An 18,954-nucleotide genomic window follows, 5' to 3' on the forward strand; every position below is an offset into this window, starting at 1 on the left:
TTCCACAGCTGCAGAGCCAATGAGGCTGTGACTGGTATGCCACCATCAACGCAGCTAGCCTCGTGCCCTTTCTCCCTCCGGGCAGTGGGTGAGGGCGGTGCGGCCCCCATGCCCCCCACGAGTGATAATGTGCAGAGACGAGCAGGCTGGGGTGGGGCCCCGTGGGGCTGGGGGTGGAAGGTGTGGGGGACGCTTTTGCTTTACCCACGCAACATACCGTTAGGTAGTTCATTTCAATGTTAGCAGACTTTGCTCCAAATTCCATTTCCAGCTTCTCAGCACAAGTTGGAAGAGCCGCCAGCACCAGACCCCCCGGTCCAGCCTGGCCATTGACCGTGCCCCTCCCTGCCCCCCTCCCCCACCCTGGGCCGGGCGTTGGTGGCCGGCATGGGCCGTCGAGGGCCTTCTGTTGCTCCGTGAGCACCTGAGTCTGGCCCCACTGTAGGTAGTGTGACACACATGCAGGGTCACATCTAGAGGGACAACTAAATGGGGGGGTGGACACCATACATGATCACCTTGGGGGCTTGGGGACCACAGTGTGCTTCTCGTGCTGATGTCATTATTTCCTTACACGGCAAATCTCTCCTCACTGGGGCAGCCCCAAAAAGGACATGGCGAAGATAGAAAGAGAAGGTGCCACATAACATCCCGTGGGCAGTGTGACCCCAGCCCCCAGGAAGGGAGGTGCTGACTCAGGCCTTGTCTCTTCTGTTGCCCCCTGCAGTGCTGTGGGGTCGACTTTGAGGTCAAAGCATTTGCCAGAGACAGCACGGAGGACGAGGAGGACAAAGTGCCCAGGAAGTAAGAGTGTAGCTGTGGGAGGAGGGGCGGCGCTGGGGGGGCGGGGCAAGGAACTGGGGTAGAAAACCACCCCTCGCTTTGGCTCCGTGAACAGGAGCTCTCCCCACAGGGCTGCGTGGCCAGGCAGTCAGGAAAGACTGTCTACGCACGGGGCGGGTCAGTGGCTGATCATTTGAGGGGTGATGGAGAGGAGTTAGCAACCTCAGGGGTTCACATAAGCCTCTGAAAGACTCTAGATTCCCCCTCCCTCCCTCCCTCCGTTCCTTCCTTCCTTCCTTTCTTTTTAAGTTTATTTATTTTGAGAAAGAGAGCGCACATAAGCGAGAGTGGGGGAGGGGCAGAGAGAGAGGGAGAGCTCTGTCAGCAGAGAGCCTGACGCGGGGCTTGAACTCACAACCTGTGAAATCATGACCCGAGCCCAAATCTTCATCCGTAGGAGCTCCGTGCGTTTACTGATCCGCAAAGTACAGCATGCGCCCCTGAAGATGGGCCCCCAGCCCCAAGCAGAGGCCGCCTGGCAGTTCTTCATGTCCGACAAACCCTTGCACCTCACGGTCTCCCTTGACAAAGAGGTGAGCAGGTGACAAAGAGGTGTGTCCCATGTGGGAGCAGGCCTGGGGGACAGGCCCCGGGCCCCCGTCTGCTGTGAGTATGTGGCACGCGATCTTGTTTCTGGGCACAGTTAAAGCACCAGCATTTGTGAGCAGTTGGCATTTTTCATAATTTGGAATTCATGGAGGTGACCCTTAGAATAGCATCTTGCTGGCCACATTCCCCTACACCGCCAGTCCCGACCAACTAGGGAAAGGGGTGGTGGTCTCCACATCCCCCTGCCCCAGACTCTTTTTCGCCCCCTCTGCCCCCACGGGCCTCATTTACCAGTGTAGCACCAGTGGGTGCAGCTTTGCAAATGGTTTACTTCCCCTGGGAAATTTAAGTTTCAACATCATGAGGAAGGGGTGACTGAATCATGTGAATGTCATCTCTCAAGTATGTCACAGTGGAAAAGGGCGAAGAAGCACCGGCCAAGGCCGTCTCTGGTCCTCTGGTTGCCAAGAGCTGGGCACACACATGGGCAAAAGCTCAACATACTGCGTGGTGTGTGTGTGTGTGTGTGTGTGTGTGTGTGTGTGTGCACACGCATTCCCGTGTGTGCGCATGTATGTCCGGGTGTGCCCACCTGGGCCTAGATCATGTGGGGAGCACTGCGGACGGGAGTTCGGCTACTGGGCTCCCAGTGATTCCCAGTCACTGCACTCATCCTGCCCCAAAATGGCCTTATAATTCCGCTCAGGACCCCCATGGCCACCTCTGCCGTGACCCTCAGACCCTCTGCACTGGGTGTTCCAGGCAGGAATACCCTCGCTCCCCTCCACGTTGGTCACCATAGTCTTCCTCAGTTTATGCCACACGCAAGGCAGGCTGTGTTCTGGACTGTCACCAAAGGAAACATGTTGCTGTCACTTTATCTTCCTTGAAAGTGTGGGAACTCAGTCACTTTTACACTAGTTAAAGGGTTGAGATAAACCTAGAAAAAGCCATGAGATTAAAGATACCACCACCCTCTGTTCCTTTTTTCTGACTTGTCTGCTGACTTTTACAGATCTATTTCCATGGGGAATCCATTACTGTGACCATTACTGTGACCAACAACACAGACAAGACAGTGAAGAAGATTAAAGCATTAGGTAGGACCCTCTTCTCAAAACGGGAGGGTAGTGTCTTCTAGAACTTCTCAGTCTGGTCCTATTTCCCAAGGGTCTCTCCTCTGGTTGGATAAGGACTTCCTGGGTCTTTGGAACTGCCTGTTTATCTCTGTTGTCATGGACAGCAGGGACTTGCTGGAGGCGAGACCTTCAGCATCACCTCCTGAAACCTTGTGTCTGCTTTAGGGCTGTCTTTTGTCTTGAAACAACATCCCTGACAGGCCATCTTCCATTTTTCCATGCCATGCCTTCCTGGAGGAGCCCCTTGCCAGATCTCCGGGGAAGGCATGGAGTTTTCTCTCTCGGATCAGAAGGAATTTTTGTTGGTAGATACCGCATAGTGCAGTGGGCAAAGCACTAGACTGACAACCAGAGGCCTGATTTGTGGTCTCAAGCCGTGTGAGTCCTCTCTGAATCCCACCTGAGATCCACGGCCCTGATTCCCGGTCTACCTGCCTGGATTTCAGGAGGCTGCAGGGACCGGTCACACTGGAGGTGCTTTATGAACGGCAAAGCCCTACCGTCTCTGCTGCTGTTGCAACAGCACGAGGTGATGACCACGCCTGGCCTCATGCTACCAGCAGGGCACCTCCTGCCTGCTGTTCTACACACCTCTTCAGCTCAGAGGGCATCAAAGTGCAGGGGATGGTCTGATGTCATGGTCTTACAGGGGCTACGTAAAAAAGACACAGCAGAATGGCCAGGGAGGGTGACCTGTAAGCTCACTGCTAACTCAAACCCCCAGTGACTAAGTTAGACGCAGAGTGTAGATTTTCAATGCTAAATGGGGCGAGTTCCAGGAAAATCAGGATGGTTGATCGCTCGTGTCATACATACACCACTTTCCTCTGTGTTTGTGTGTCCCTCATCAGTAAGGAGGTTCAGGAGTTTTGATGAACGCATACTAAGGAATTATAGAGTTTTCCCGATACGAATATGAATGCTCACAGCTTTGTTTTATGTTGGTTATTTCGTCTGCATTTAGTCTTTGTGGGACCTGGAGTTATTTAGCATCTGTTGTGTGTAGTATCCAACATAGTGTTCCACAAAGCAGCAGGATTGAGAAAGTATCATTTGATCCTTTATTTTTTGTTTTGTTTTTTTAATTTATTTTTTATTTTTTAAGTTTATTTATTTATTTTGAGAGTGAAAGAGAGCATGGGTGAGTGGGGGGAGGGCACAGGTAGAGGGGGAGAGAGAGAATCCCAAGCAAGCTCTGGGCTAACAGTACAGAGCCCGATACGGACCTCGAACTCATGAACAGTGAGATCATGACCTGAGCCGAAATCGAGTTGGATGCTTAACAGACTGAGCCACTCAGGCAGCCCCATATCACTTGATACTTTGATTTTAAATTGTTTCTCAAAGTTTTATGGATTCTAATATCGAAGCCATTAATTTTTGAAAGAAGGTTGAATTTTCTGAAGCAAGATGTTAGTAGCTTTAAAAAATTTTTTTCATGTGTTTTTTTTTTTAATTTTTTTATTTTGAGAGAGAGAGCAGGACAGTGGCAGAGAGAGAGAGAGAGGGAGAGACAGAATCCTAAGCAGGCTCTCCGCTGTCAGTGAAGAGCCTGATGCAGGGCTCAGTCTCACAAACTGTGAGATCATGACCTGAGCCCAAATCAAGAGCCGGACGCTTAACCAACTGAGCCACCTGGGGGCCCCTTTAGTAGCTTTTTATATGCTGGGTACTGTGCTGAGTGCTTCACGCAAATTGTTTCTTTTAATCCTCAAATTTGGTTTTAACAGAGATTAAAAATTATCTTTTTGATCATCACAACAACCATGTAAGTTAGATACAATTATCTCCCCCATTTTGCTGATGGGGAAATTGAGGCTTAGACGAGCCAAGTAACTCACCCTGCGGCTCATGGCTAAGCTGGGATTTGAGCCCAAGTAGTCTGGCTCCAGAGCCTACATTCCTGTCAGTCTTATGCTGCCGGCAGGTGGTTTCTAGCTTGAACAACTAGAAGGAGGTGCTCATTAAATAAGATAGTGTTGGAAAAAGGTGGGTCTGGAGACAGAGCAATTGGTGAGTTCCAGAACACTTGGAAGGATACCCAGGGGTATGCTGTGGGCTCTGCAGAGAGGGGTCTCCCAAGAGGTGCCATTTGAGGGAGGCTGGCCCATGGCTGGGAGCTGCCACAGAGCAGGTGATTGGTGAACAGAAGTGTCCTGAGCACAGAACCCAGAAACCTCAGCCTCAAAGCCAAGCTTGAGAAGTACAGTCCAAGAGCCACTGGAGAGGGAGACCAACCGTGTCCCTTGCAGGCTCCGTGCACATGTGTGGAGGACTCCACGTCGAATCACCACCCCTGTCCCTCCTTTGCAGTGGAACAAGTGGCCAACGTGGTTCTCTACTCGAGTGATTATTACACCAAGCCGGTTGCCGAGGAGGAAACACAGTGAGTCGCTTGTTGGGTTTCTACTTCCTGGACAGCTCAGGCTTCTTTGTCAAGTTCCCCTTTCATTCACGCTGAAGAGGGAAGTAGGATGCTTCGCTTCCTTCCTTTTTTCTCACTTCAAGGGCTGCAAAGAAAGTTAGCATCTCAGTTCCATTCTCACTCACAAGAGTTCTGCGAGATCTCGCTCACAAGGGATGATGGAAAGGAGAGGAATAAAGATCCAAATGTCCAAGTGGGAAGAGGTGGGACTTTCTGTTGATCCTTGGAATACGTTGGTAGGAATTTGATCCTATTTCTGCCCCCAGAGCAGATAAGCAAATGATCTCTTAGCTCAAGCGAAGGTTCTCTGTGTTTTGATCTTCAACTCAATTTGAAAATGTGGTACCAGTGACAGCCGGTTCCAATGATAGATCAGTTCTGAGCCCGGCATCGTGAATCATTTCTCTCCCTTCCTTAGAATCAGAAACAGATGAGAGTCCTGTGATGGCGTCTTCACGCTGGAGCGAGAGACCTGCCCGGTTTTGCTCCCTGCTTTTCATTCCCACACAGGCCACTGGGGTGACGCCTCCCCCAGAGCGTGTCGCTTGGGTGGGTCTGTTCCTCCTTGTCTTGCTGGTGTGTCTAAGCACCGTTGTATGCAAAAAATATTACCAGAGTTACAGGAAGGGGACTGGTGAGGAAAGACAGACTGATTCAGCAAGAGAACATGACGTCAAGTTTAAAAGACAACTTTGGAATAAACTATTACTCAAAGCAGATCTGGCCTCAGGTTTAAATATAGATCCAGAGGGGAGGGAGGAGGAAAAAGCTGTAAGTCACCAGCTGCTCCCTTGGTGCTGGGCTGGCGGGGCCTGTTCTCCCTTGCAGGTGCGTCCTCGTACATCCTCGCGTCCCGGAGTCTCCCGGGCTCACCTTTGGCACATGCTCAATGATGAGAGGAGAAAATGGCCCCTGGCCGAGTTTTTCTCTCAGAGAGCCCATTATCTGGTCTTCTTCTCAGCAATTCGGTGCATTTTGGAGCAAATGATTCCCAGGAAACTGGCCATCATTCTAGGGCCCCCCCCCCCAAGGGTGGGAGGCAGGGAGACTGAAAAACCTGGGCCGGATGGTGCCCACGGGTCTCTGACTAGAAGCCACTCAGAAGGCTGTAGAGCCCGAGTCACTGTCCCTGAACCCTGGGGCACCCAGGACCCTGGGGGCCGACTCCTGGGTTGTGTTTTTTTTTTTTTAATTTTTTTTTCAACGTTTATTTATTTTTTGGGACAGAGAGAGACAGAGCATGAATGGGGGAGGGGCAGAGAGAGAGGGAGACACAGAATCGGAAACAGGCTCCAGGCTCTGAGCCATCAGCCCAGAGCCTGACGCGGGGCTCGAACTCACGGACCGCGAGATCGTGACCTGGCTGAAGTCGGATGCTTAACCGACTGCGCCACCCAGGCGCCCCCTGGGTTGTGTTTTTGGGGCCCCCCTCTGCCTTCTCCTGGCTGGGTACAAGGATGGAGGGTGTGCCAGGAGCACTGACACAGGCTGCGGGCTGGCCGGGCCCTGCGGCCGCGTGACCGCTCTTGGGCATAGGCCTGGTGTGCGCTATGCGGGTGAATGGCAGAGCCAGTCCTGCAGCCTCAGTCCCACATTCTCGCTCCATGAGCCAGGGATGCTCCAGACCCCTTGCTGCTGTGTCCCCAGCTCCATCCCCGACCTGCAGGCCCACGGTTTGTCATGGGCTCCCTGTGTCTGTCAGACGCTGAGAAACTCACCACCCGGCCAGTGACAGGGAAGCTCTGGAAGAGACAGAGCACGTGTGCCTCGAATCCAAACCAGTCCAGTCTGCGGGGCTCACAGAGGGCGGCATCGCGCCCTCCTCAGCGATCCATTCCCCTGGACACGTGCCACACCTCCTGGTGTGGTCCCTGACCCTTGTGCTAGTCAGTCTCATTTAACCCCACAAAATACTCCAGAAATTCAGCGACTCAGAACAGGATGAGGAAGGAATGTCCTAATGTTGCTGGCGGCCTTTTTTTTTTTTTAATGTTTATTTATTTTTGAGAGAGACAGAGACAGAGCACAAGCAGGGAAGGGGCAGTGAGAGGGAGACACAGAATCCGAAGCAGGCTCCAGGCTCTGAGCTGTCAGCACAGAGCCCGACGTGGGCTCGAACTCAGGGACCGCGAGATCACGACCTGAGCCGAAGTCGGACGCTTAGCCGACTGAGCCACCCAGGCGCCCCAACTGCTAGCCCATTTTGAGCTGCCATAATGCTTGTCGTAAAGCAAGTGCTCAGATACCTGAACCGTCTTCCCTGTGGGTTGCAGGGAACTTGGATCCGATGGTTGCTTCATGACCATAAGAACAGTTGGCCAAATATCCTGTCTTTCTTCCTGCAGAGAGAAAGTGCTACCAAACAGCACTCTGACCACGAGACTGACACTGTTGCCCTTGCTGGCCAGCAACCGTGAGAGAAGGGGGATCGCCCTGGATGGGAAGATCAAGCACGAGGACACGAACCTGGCATCCAGCACCATGTGAGTCCTTGTAGCTCAGGAGACGGGCCCCTGGGACTCAGCGCAGGGGTGGTGCCCGTCTGCCTCCCTCCTCATCTCACCCCCTGGTCTCACGGGCCCATGTGTGGCATGATGGCTGTCCAGCTCCACTGCGTCCAGTCTGGGCCACCCTGGGCAGATTACGCGAGCTGAGAACCTCAGTTTTCCTGTCTGTGCGGTGGGGGGTGCGGCCTTTCCTCCTGGAGAGGTTTAGGATGATTATGGGAGACAATCCATGGACAGTGTGGTGCTTGGGACGCAGCGAGTGTTCCAGAAATGTCAGCCGTTCCCTTCTAAAAGTATCACTTAGCTAGTGTGGCGCCCTTCGCATATAATAAACTTCGTAATGCAGTTGGCCGCACGAATGACGGAAATGTCATTTATTCATTTCTACCAGGAAAGGTAAAGAACAGGAAGTGCTGGTAGCTACAGATGTCAATTAAATTTAAATGAAGTTCACTGATCTGCTGACCCCAACTCAAAGAACCGCTGGCTGCATTCAGCCAGCGGATCTAGCAAAACCGAGAGTGAAGCTTCAAGGTCAACTCTCCACTGCCACTTCTGGCCATCTTTGGAGGCTTCCACTCCCGGAGCATGTCTGTTGGGGAGCCCTGAGTGTTTGGGCGGAGCCGCGACCGAGGCTCAAGGCCCACTGGCTGCCATCCCCCGTGTGGCGTGCTGGGGCTCCCTCCATGGCCCCAGCAGGCCGCCTCCAAGGTGATGCCGTCGGGCAGAGGATCGCCTGTTTGACCTCCATGACCCCATAGCTCAGTAGCACACGTTCTCTGAGACAACAGTGGGGTCAGCAGACATTTGGCAGAAAGCAGCATCACAGGAGTCAAAGGATTTTCTGAGGGTGCTTTGCCGAGTTGGTATGTTGGATTCTCAGGCGCTTTGGTGAAGGTCTAGGAGACTGACGCTAGGTCAACTTATTCCAGGGTGTGTGATCACCACATCAGCAATGGCACGCCGCCTTTGTGAAAATGTTTTAGGGTTCACGGGCTATTTCACAAACATGTAATTCGTCCACACTTTTGTGTGGAAGGTGAGTTTATACTCATTTTTTGAATAAGGAAATTGAAGTTCAGCCAGAAGGGAGCAGCTTGACTAAGGTCACCTGGTCAGTTGATGACACAGCAAAGTCCACCCCTAAACCTGAGTCCTTTACTTAACCCCCACCTTCAGGGCTGTCTTCCAGGGCTCTGGAAAGCGACAACCACAGCAGAACCCAGATTAACCAATCTCTGTGTGTGTGTGTGTGTGTGTGTGTGTGTGTGTGTGTGTGTGTGTGTGTGAGAGAGAGAGAGAGAGAGAGAGAGACAGACAGACAGACACAGGGAGAGACAGACACAGAGATAGAGATAGAGAGACTAGGGGGGAGCAGACAGCCTAACGCATTCAAGGAAAATGGCAGGGGAGAGAGTCTGCAGGATATTCTCAGGCATGAGACGAAGCACATTCTCTTCCCCAGCTATTTGACCCCATTCAGTACAAGTTAGAGAGTCAGTCCTGGCAACGGGGTAGGGTCTCAGGCTTGTATCCCTTTTTGCCCCCTTTGGTGGCAACCTCTCTCTATTAAGTGACCACATCCATGGTTCCAGACAAAGGCATTTGCCCTCCGCAAGGAGCTCCAGGCACTAATGAGCCGATGGAGTCTTCAGGGGGCATCACGGCTCTGGGAGCAACGTCCAAGGTGCATCCCATCCCGTGAGATGGATCCCTGGGCTGGGGTCTTTGGGCCCAGAACGTGCCCTGCACTCTCTCAGACCCTTCTCACACCTGTCAGCACAACCATTCCCCCTGCATTCTGCCTCAAGCCTTCAGCTTTCTTGGCCACGTTATCTATTGTCATTCACACTGTTCCAGTTAGCATGTCATGATGTTTTTCAGACCATAACTCCTGTGACTGGGCATCCGGGAATACTTAATGTCCCCACATCAGACCAATGAGACGATAATCTGTGTTGCCGATGCCCAGCACGGTGCCTATCAGACAGCAGGAGCTCAGCACCTGATAGTAGAACCTGAAATGGAGTTTCCGTTGAGGAAAGTTAGACGGCACTGTCTCTGGGGCACACGTGATGGCCCCACGCACCGCGTTCACTCGATGTTGCTTCAACACGGTGCTGGGTGCTGGGGACACAGGGCCAGAGCACAAAGGAGAGAGACCCAAGCTGCTTGGTGGGTGTCCAGGAAGACTTCACAAAGGAGGCTCAACTTCAACTTGAGATCTTAGAGAGCAGAGGAGGAAGGCATTATGTTTGGCAAGGTGGGCACATGGGAGACACTGAGGCATAGCAGGGCCTGAGGTGGCAAAAGCAGGCAAGGCCAGCCCCCAGACTGCCTCCCAGGCCATGCTAGGACTTGACCCTGGGAGAGCTCTCTGGCTGCAGGGTGGCTGAGAGCTCAGGGAAGGAGCCTGGCCTGTGGGAGGTAAGTTACTGAGATAATATAGGCAGGAAAGGTCAATGAGGGACTCGTTGGTTGGCCCAGGGAGGGACTCAGTAGATGGCAGGTGGGGCAGAGGGAGGAGCCGAGGAGAACAGGGGTTTCTGGCTGATAAGCCGGTGGATGAGCATCAGTGGAGACAGAGCAGGGAGAACCAGGAAGCCTCTGAACGTCCAGGGGGAAAATGCCAGGCTACAATGCAGGAAAGGAATCCCCTTCCCTGAGTAAGGAAAGTTCTAGGACTTTGACAGCTTGATTGAGTTCACTGGTTCCTTGAGAAGATGCCCCCCTTATAATAGGCTTGTATGGAGGTGAGGGCTTTGTTCATCCATCCGGCTCTTGCTTTCTGCTGCTGCACTACATCCTTCCCCTTTTCCCTTCTGTTTGAGCAGACTGAAGGAGGGCATAGACCGGACTGTCCTGGGCATCCTGGTGTCTTACCACATCAAGGTGAAGCTCACGGTGTCAGGGTGAGTGTCCAAGATGCAACGCTGTCTGCTGTCGTGGTCTTTCCCAGTCTGAACTGACCCTTCCTTGAATGATTGATTAGGGGCCAGAAAGTAAGAAAGGTTTGCAGATTCAATCGCTGACCAAGTAGAGGTTTGGAGAGATCCTACCCGTCTGGCTGTCAATTCTGTCTGATATGACAGCACGTGGAAAAAAGTAGAAAAGCGAACTACGAAGGATGTGCCCTGTTAGTACTGCTTGGCAAAAGTGAGCATGGTATGCTCACGCGGTGGAAGTTGATATGCAAATAAGGGAAATAAGTTTCGCACTATATCGCCCTGCAGGAGGGAATGGCCACTGCAGACACACTCCGGGCAGATCTTCATGCCTGCATCTCAGGAGGCAACCATCCATAATGGGAACACCTTTCCTTCCTCCCCAGCATGTAATCACAGGATTTGGGAGTCTCCTTCTCATAACGAGAGCACAGATACCTCAGATTTCTGGGGAACTGATTTTCCTTTTTTTTTTTTTTTTTTAATTTAAATTTTATTTATTTATTTTTAATTAATTTACTTTGAGGGGGCGCCTAGGTGGTTCAGTCAGTTAAGCATCCGACTTCAGCTCAGGTCACGATCTCACAGTCCGTGAGTTCGAGCCCCACGTTGGGCTCTGTGCTGACAGCTCAGAGCCTGGAGCCTGCTTCGGATTCTGTGTCTCTCTCTCTCTCTCTGCCTTTCCCCCTGCTCGCACTCTTTCTCTTTCTCTCTCTCTCTCAAAAATAATAAATACACGTTAAACATTTTTTATTTACTTTGAGAGAGAGAGAGAGAGAGAGCAAGCTAGGGAGGGGCAGAGAGAGACAGAGAGAGAGAATCCCAAGCAGACTTCACACTGCCAGTGTGGAGCCTATTCAGGACTCGAACTCACGAACCGCGAGATCATGACCTGAGCTGAAATCTAGAGTCGGACGCTCGACCTACTGAGCCACCCAGGCAGCACCCTCCCCCCTCCCTTTTTTTAATGAGATGAACTTCTATTTAAAAAATCTCATCAAGGGGCGCCTGGGTGGTGCAGTCGGTTAAGCGTCCGACTTCAGCTCAGGTCACGATCTCGAGGTCCGTGAGTTCGAGTCCCGCGTCGGGCTCTGGGCTGATGGCTCAGAGCCTGGAGCCTGTTTCCGGTTCTGTGTCTCCCTCTCTCTCTGCCCCTCCCCTGTTCATGCTCTGTCTCTCTCTGTCTCAAAAATAAATAAACGTTACAAAAAAAAAAAATTAAAAAAAAAAATCTCATCAAAAGGAAAAACTTTGAATTCTCCTTTTCCTTTCAAAATCTATTGCCAAAGGCTCTGGCCTTTCACCTGGCCATCACCTTTCGCTTGCCATCAAAGGCAAGTGCGGGCATATTTTCCATAAATCTAAGTCGATAAAGAGCTGCCCAAACATTGCTTCGGACCACAAAATAGAGCATGGGTTGATTTCACAAATTTTGTTACTACGGTGTCCATATGTGTAGTGTTTTTCAAAGTATGTAGCATTTTCTTTGATTTTCTCTGAGAGGATCTAAAGCATTCAACAGAGTTTCTTTTAGCAGTCAAGATAAGTGAATAACAGGTATTTCACAATGACCTTTGTGGTTTATTCTTGAACATCAGGGCTTGGACCCAAGTGATTCCTCTTTTTCGCTAATCCGCCTGAGAAAGAGTTGAAAACACAAGTAGAGAGGATTAGTTGAGTTGCCTGTTACGGGGACGCACGATCCCTAACCTACGGGTAGGTTGTGAGTGAGGAGCGTGCCTGGGACAGGTCCACCGCTGAATAATGGGAAATAAGGTCACGTTACCATTGGGACAGTCACCAGCCCTGTTTGCTTTTGTGTTTTCTAGCCTTCTTGGAGAGCTGACCTCCAGGTAAGCCTCGTCACCTTCCTTCCCTGCCCGATTCCCAGGATATCGCAGGGGACCAAATCTGAGGTTCAAAACAGTAGCAGTGAAATCCGGTTTATTGGCAGTTATGCTCAGAGGTGTTATGAAATGATGCCCACTTGCCTTTAGGATGCATCATGTGAACCTTGCCTCGTCGGTGTGAGGCTGGGGATATTTCCCCCCGAGACTGCAAGCTGGGCCTCCCCTGGGCAGGGACACACAGCTACACACACACTCAGAGAGCTGGCGTGCTCCAGGCCACTGCCTTTGTGTCTGTGTGTCTGTGTGTAACACAAAGCTGACCATTTTAACCATTTGGTTTTATTTTATTATTTATTTATTTACTTAGGCATTTATTTTTTAATGTTCATTTTTGAGGGGGGGAGGGGCAGAGAGAGAGAGGCGGAGAGACCCAGAATCCCAAGCAGAATCCAGGCTCCTAGCTGTCGGCACACAGCCCCATGTGGGACCTGACCTCACGGCCTGGAAGATCACCACCTGAACCAAAGTGGGATGCTTACCCGACCGAGCCCCCCAGGCGCCCCTCATTTTACCCATTTTAAAATGTACAATTCAGTGGCATCGAGGACCTTCAGAATGTTGTGCCATGGCTACCACTATCTGTCTCCTTCATATTTTTACCACCCAAAAAGGAAACCCCAGACCTGTTAAGTGGGCTCTCCCATTTCCCCCTTTTCCTGGTCCCTGGCCACCCCCAATCTTCCTCCCTCTATGGACTTGCCTACTCTGGGTATTTCCTAAATGGAATCAGACGGTATTCGTCCCTCTGTGCCTGGCTCCTGTCGCTGAGCGTCATGGTTTTGCCGTTCATCCGTGAGGTAGCCCGTGTCAGTGTTTCATTCGTTTTGTGGCTGAGCAGTATTCCACTGTGTGGACGCACCACGTTTTGTTCATCAGTTCATCAGGGGGCGGACATTTGGGTGGTTTCTGCCTTCCGGGTGTTGTGAATGGTAATGTTACCTTTTATAAATCGTGCCCACAGAGGCAGGGTAAGGGATGTTTGAGGCAGGCACTGACCTTACATAGTCCTTCCCTCAGACCTAACTTACCATCTCCATCCCTCGCACGGGACCCAGGGTACGTCTTTCCTCCCAGACCTCACCTGTACTGGGGACTGACGAGAGTGGCCTTATAAACAGATGGGCTTTGATGGAAGCTGGCAGGGGGAGGCCGTGGGTCCTGGGTGAAGCAAGGAGAGACCCTTGTTTTTTGTCACCCTTTCCTTTCCATTCTTCCTTGGTCCAGATTTCCCTTCTGTTCTCCTTCCTGACTCCTTTCCTCCCTTCTTTTTGTATAAATTCCAAGTCTTCCCGAAGCCTTTCAGCTTCTGGAATTTGGAGGGCCCTGCTCATCTCTGTTCTCTCTAGCAAGCGACTATGTGACTGTTAACGTGGAGTTAACATTTAAAAAGTCGTGTACGGTTTTGCCAGATTTTTTCCGAAACCATCCTTTCTCCAGGATTTCACCTCTCCTCTCCCCACAACATCATGTCACTGAAACTAGAAACCAGGAGGGATGGGGAGCCTACAAATCCTAGCTGTCTCTGCCAGGCCTAAGTGAACTTTCTGGACCACATTGCAGGGAATACATTTAAGATTCCTACTTGACCACTTCCTGATTTCTGGTTTGTTTTGTTTCGAATCACGCTGAATCCTCTGCCAGCTGGGAATCTCTGCAGCCACAGCTCTTCTCCACGTGATTTATAATCGTGCACGTGTTCTCACCTATCTGCATTCTTTTTTTCTAGTGAAGTGGCCTCTGAGGTGCCTTTCCGCCTCATGCACCCCCGGCCCGAGGACCCAGGTCAGTCACACGTTGTCGTGGTTTTCTCTAACCGTTTACTGTTTGCAGATTTCTTATTTATCCATTGGTAGTCATTCCTGATCGAGTCTCTGGGTGTCTCTGGGCGTAGGTACAACAGGTGATGGTTTGCCATCCTCAAGGTGCCCCGGGCCAGCCCACAGTGGAGGATTTATCCCCTCAGCCATGAGCCATGGCCTGTCTACCTTCAGTTAGAACGCGGAGGACAGGGCATCCCTCCTCTTGGACATGGGCTCTCTTGTTGGGTTGGGTCAGGAATGATTTATTTTTTTTATTATTATTATTTTGTTAACATTTATTTATTGTTGAGAGACAGAGACAGAGCACGAGCAGGGAAGGGACAGAGAGAGAGCCAGACACAGAATCTGAAGCAGGTTTCAGGCTCTGAGCTGTCAGCACAGAGCCCGATGTAGGGCTTGAACCCACAAACCATGAGATCATGAGCTGAAGTCGGATGCTTAACCAACTGAGCCACTCAGGCGCCCTGATCAGGAATGATTTAAAAGCAGAAGCTCAAGTGGGAATAGAACCTGATTGAGATTGAAAGAAAATGTAGGCAAAAAACGCATTTAAGAGGCTGAGACTTTTGCATTTCATGGGAAAACAGTAACAGGCATTTTAGATGCCTGACAAGTATTTTGGACAGTGATTTTTGACAGGATTATCGTGAGAGCACTGAAAATACTAGAAAAGAGTGTCAGGCCGAGTTCCTGACACCTTGGCTCTCCTTTGAATTGCAAATCTGTTGGCTCTTGTATGGCTGTCTGAAGAAAACGAAGCCAGGGTTGTACGACTCTGTGAATATACTAAAAACCACTGGAGTGTGCAGGTAAGTCGGTCAATTGTGTGGTATAGGAATTAGATCTCAACACGGCTCTTTCAAAGGAAGTAAATGGAGCAGCAAACAGCACACAGGCGCGAGCTCAGAAATTCTGGGGGAAAATTCTCCACTGTGTTAATGTTAAGGTGGCTGAGTTGGCAGGAAAGGAAAGTAGACTTGGGTGAATGAGAACCCTCCCTAGTTAGAGCAACAAAGAATATTTTAAGTAAAAGTGTTATAAACAGGGCCGCCTGGCTGGCTCATTCGGTAGAGCGTACGACTCATGATCTTGGGGATGTGAGTTCACGCACCATGCTAGGTGTAGAAATTACTAAACAAACAAACAAAAGTGGTATAAACAAGGAAGATTTATTTTTCTTACACTTTCTAGGTTTTTAAATACTGATCATGAAACGGCATTTAGACATTAGAATGAGCCCCACCCCCGTACTCATTTTGGGTTGGTCTCAAAAATATTTTGTCTCAAGGTATTTTTTTCCAAATGTTTTGGATTCAAATAGTCAATGTACTTGGGGGAAAAAGTGGTCTGGCCACATTTTTCTTATTCCTATATGCTGGCATCATTCAGATACTATTTTTTAACTCTGTGAGATTGAGATGCATTCTGGTCCCTTCCAAGGACATTTAAAAAGAATATTTTAAAACTATGACCTGAGGGGATGTCACCATTTATGCCAGAATGTTTTCTAGAGCTGTGAACAGACTTTTCAACTTCACTTGGGGGAAAATGGGGCTCTTCCTTTTTTGGGTATGACATTTTTGTGTTTCAGTCATTGGGGCCCTCCCTTTGAACATATCACAACATCAAGACTACACAATGATCTTTTATGCTGTGAGATTTCAGGGGGAAAGGACAAATCACGCCATGGCCTCAAAATTCTGACTTTGCAGTCTGGATTCTGATTTGAGTCACAGATGTTTCATTCACAGGAGTGCACACATCTTACCTGTCTAGTTCCTGGCTCTGAGTTAGACAGGTAGATGGAGCAGGAAAGGTGTAACTTGTAGCTAAGAAGCCTTGCCAGGACCAGGGGCCAAGTGATTTGTACCTAATACACACTACGGACATGCTACCAAGTTTTTATTATCCCATGTTAAGAGCATCCACATGGAAGGCAGGGGTTGATTTGACTCTCTTTAAGGCTGATGGTCCCAGTTAGTATAATCATGCCAGCACCATGGGGGCCCAGGATGGTTCTTGCCCAGGGGCCTCTCTGTTGTTTTCCTGTGGTCAGCAGCCCGCACAGACACTTCCCTCCCCGTGCTTGAGAGACCAGAGCAGTGACTCTCCATCACTCCTGGGCTCTCAGAAAAACCCTCTGGAGTTGTTCACTTCACTTAGCTCTTGCTGATTCACCACTGAGGGTTACAACAGCGCCTTACTAAGTGGGCAGAAAGCGAAAGGAGCAAATAAAGAGCAAAGGCCCACTCAAATGAGTAGCAGTCAACCAGGGGCTGCAAAACGTATCTGCAAACATAACTCAATGACAACAACAACATGATTAACCTGTTCACAGAGAAATCAGACCCTGAGGGGCCCGGGCGTGGTTCCCAAGCTTGAGCGCATACCCCAAATACCCCAACCACGGGAGGTGCTGGTTAGACATCCAGTCCCAGGACACCCCCGTAGTGAGCCAGAGGAGAAGGTGTGAGCTGGGCCTGGCAAGTGGGTCCTTACAGCACCTGGGACTCTGCTCTAGATGCAGTCCGAAGGACAGGAAGGGAGAAAGCATCCTAGAGGTGAGGGTAGAGGAGGCGAGGGCAGGCACTCTGTAAAGGAGGCCGTGGTTCGAATGTGCAGGGAGAAGGGCTCCGGGAGCTGGAAAAGACAGAGAGGTGGGGATTACGTGGGGTTGTTGTGAAATGCGCGTATCTGGGCTTCTTATCCCTCCGGCTATAAAGTCACCAAAATAAGGAAGAAATTTTTCAGGTGCAACTGTCAGAATTTATTCTGATAGATTTCTCTCTCTCTCCTTTATTCCATGCTTACCGCTACAGCAAAGGACAGGTGAGCCATTGCTCTGAGTGCCCCTTTTGTTCTGTGACTCCCTCCTTGGGTCCAAACCCCTCTGGGGTTCTTTTTGTACACACCCCATGCTCTCAACACCACCTCAGGCCCTGGTTTTCTTTTTGCTCCCTAGCACTATGGCATGTGTGCGTGCTCAGTTATACTGGGTATGTGTGTCTGCCTTGTGGGTTTCTTCATTGTCTCTTTTTTGTTTAAGAGATTTTATGTGAAAAGCTGTGAGGAGGATGGCTTGATGCCCTGCTCCATCATTTAGAAAAATCTTGATCAGTTCATCTGTTGCAAAAGGAAGAACAAAGATCTTGCTTTGCTTGGGATTTCATTGCAAGCTTCGAAGAGCATGCCATGATCGAAACGTCCTTTGCTTTATTGTAGTTTACAGGATGAAAATTTGGTTTTCGAGGAGTTTGCTCGCCAAAATCTGAAAGACTCGGGAGATACTGAGGAAGGGAAGAAAGACCGGGAGGCCGCGGATGAGTGAAGAGGTCACCCTTGGCACTGGGGAAACGGGGTAGTTCACAGCCTGATGAGCGGAGCTCCGCAGTTAGTCCTTTAGTTATGCTAAATACCGAAGCGTGGGTCTACTCACAGAAATAAAGTTTGTTCTGCTCTGATTCAGGCTGGCTTGTTGAGGGGCCCAGGTGACATCACCCACATGCAAGCTGCAGCCATCAGAGTCCCCATGTCTCAGGTGGGGGAGGGCGGGATCTAGAAAGGAAGCCCGACCTGCTCAGCGCTGGCTCATCGAGGTGGGAAGACATCCCAGATGTGGTGTGCTCACCTGGTGGAGCCTGGTGTGTCCAGGGCTTTCACCGGAGGGCCTGGGGTAAACAGTTTCCCTGGAAACATGTAGGCGGCGGGGGTGGGGGGGTGGGGGGGAGGCAATGTTTCTAATGACCTGACCAATCCTAGCTCCACGGCCCCCCAAGAGCCTCCTGAGATGAACAGAGCAGAGGACAAATGTGGCCAAAACACTCTTCATCACTCGCTTAACTTTTGCTCCAAGTCCCTGTTTGAGCTCTGGGTTGTTGGTTAAGTCTCTCTTGAAAGCAAGCAATGAAATCAGATTTGGCTGGTTTAAGGGAAAACAGGGAGGACCTTGGAGGGGCTCAGAGAATGGAATTAAAGGAAGAATCTGAGGTGGGCAGGAATCAGCAGCTCCCGGGGCTGCCCTGTGGGCAGCCATTCTCCCGTAGTGGTGGCCTGGCACCAGGTACCCTCAGCCTCGGGGTCTCTGGTTCCAGTGTGTAGGTCCTGGGACGGAGAATCTGGCTGGCCCAGCTTTGGTCAGGTCTGTCAATGCCCAGCGGCCGATGACGGCAGAACCCAGCCCTAGGAATGGCTTGTCCCGGAAGGGGGCACTTCTCAGGGTGTCTTCCCTGAGACTAGGTGGGGGACAGGCTGCTCTGTGTCAGGGAGGAAGGGGGGGCTAAAGGAGAGCAGGGGGGCTGTAGGTGGTGCCTGGTGGTGTCCTTCAGAGTCCCCTTCCTGGCCCGTGGTGTCTGCCAGCTTGGGGGCCGCTAGGGCCATGGAGGGGCTTTGGGGGGTGTGTAGGCTCTGGTCCATGTTTCAAGGGAGTAGGAACAAAGAGGTTTGCAGAGCTCTGCACAGGTCTACCCCTCACAGAAGGTAGGAGGGTGAAAGGAGGGGACAGGGGTGGGGTGGACACGTGGGGTGGGGTCTCCAGGACCACAAGCAGTGGCAGAGGGCTGCACAGCAGCCTGGGTTCCATGCACACGAAGGCTCCCACATCTGGGCTTGTTCAGCAGGATTCCAGGCTGGCTTGTGTCCTGGGGACTGGGATTTAGGCTGGAGGCTCCCATATACACAAAGGAGGGTGTGGACTTATGTGTCAAGTTTGAGCCATTCTGATATTGACAGGGATGAGGATTCATTTCTGGAGAAGGAATAGTAATAATAATAATAATAGGCAGAAGACTGGGCCTTTGGCCTGTGGGTTTGCGGGGTC

At 51.0% G+C, this 18,954-nt stretch overlaps 1 protein-coding gene across 2 annotated transcripts in view; it reads left to right on the forward strand.

Moving 5' to 3' along the window:
• SAG (S-antigen visual arrestin) overlaps nucleotides 1–17,599 on the forward strand; it is a 30,643-nt gene extending 13,044 nt beyond the window's left edge. The window contains exons 7-16 of one of the 2 annotated variants that reach the window (XM_025932062.2): nucleotides 728–804; nucleotides 1,241–1,376; nucleotides 2,408–2,492; nucleotides 4,845–4,917; nucleotides 7,302–7,439; nucleotides 10,298–10,375; nucleotides 12,238–12,261; nucleotides 14,045–14,100; nucleotides 16,958–16,967; nucleotides 17,361–17,599. In XM_025932062.2, coding sequence (XP_025787847.1) covers nucleotides 728–804; nucleotides 1,241–1,376; nucleotides 2,408–2,492; nucleotides 4,845–4,917; nucleotides 7,302–7,439; nucleotides 10,298–10,375; nucleotides 12,238–12,261; nucleotides 14,045–14,100; nucleotides 16,958–16,967; nucleotides 17,361–17,466 — 783 coding nt within the window. In that variant the 3' untranslated portion in view covers nucleotides 17,467–17,599. The remainder of the gene's footprint in view (nucleotides 1–727; nucleotides 805–1,240; nucleotides 1,377–2,407; nucleotides 2,493–4,844; nucleotides 4,918–7,301; nucleotides 7,440–10,297; nucleotides 10,376–12,237; nucleotides 12,262–14,044; nucleotides 14,101–16,957; nucleotides 16,968–17,360) is intronic. The other variant, XM_086719964.1, reaches the window with a different exon arrangement.
• The last annotated feature ends 1,355 nt before the right edge of the window (nucleotides 17,600–18,954 follow it).

The sequence above is a fragment of the Puma concolor genome, chromosome C1 (assembly GCF_028749965.1).
Source record: "Puma concolor isolate L17-30 chromosome C1, mPumCon1.1.hap2, whole genome shotgun sequence".
Taxonomy (NCBI): domain Eukaryota; kingdom Metazoa; phylum Chordata; class Mammalia; order Carnivora; family Felidae; genus Puma; species Puma concolor.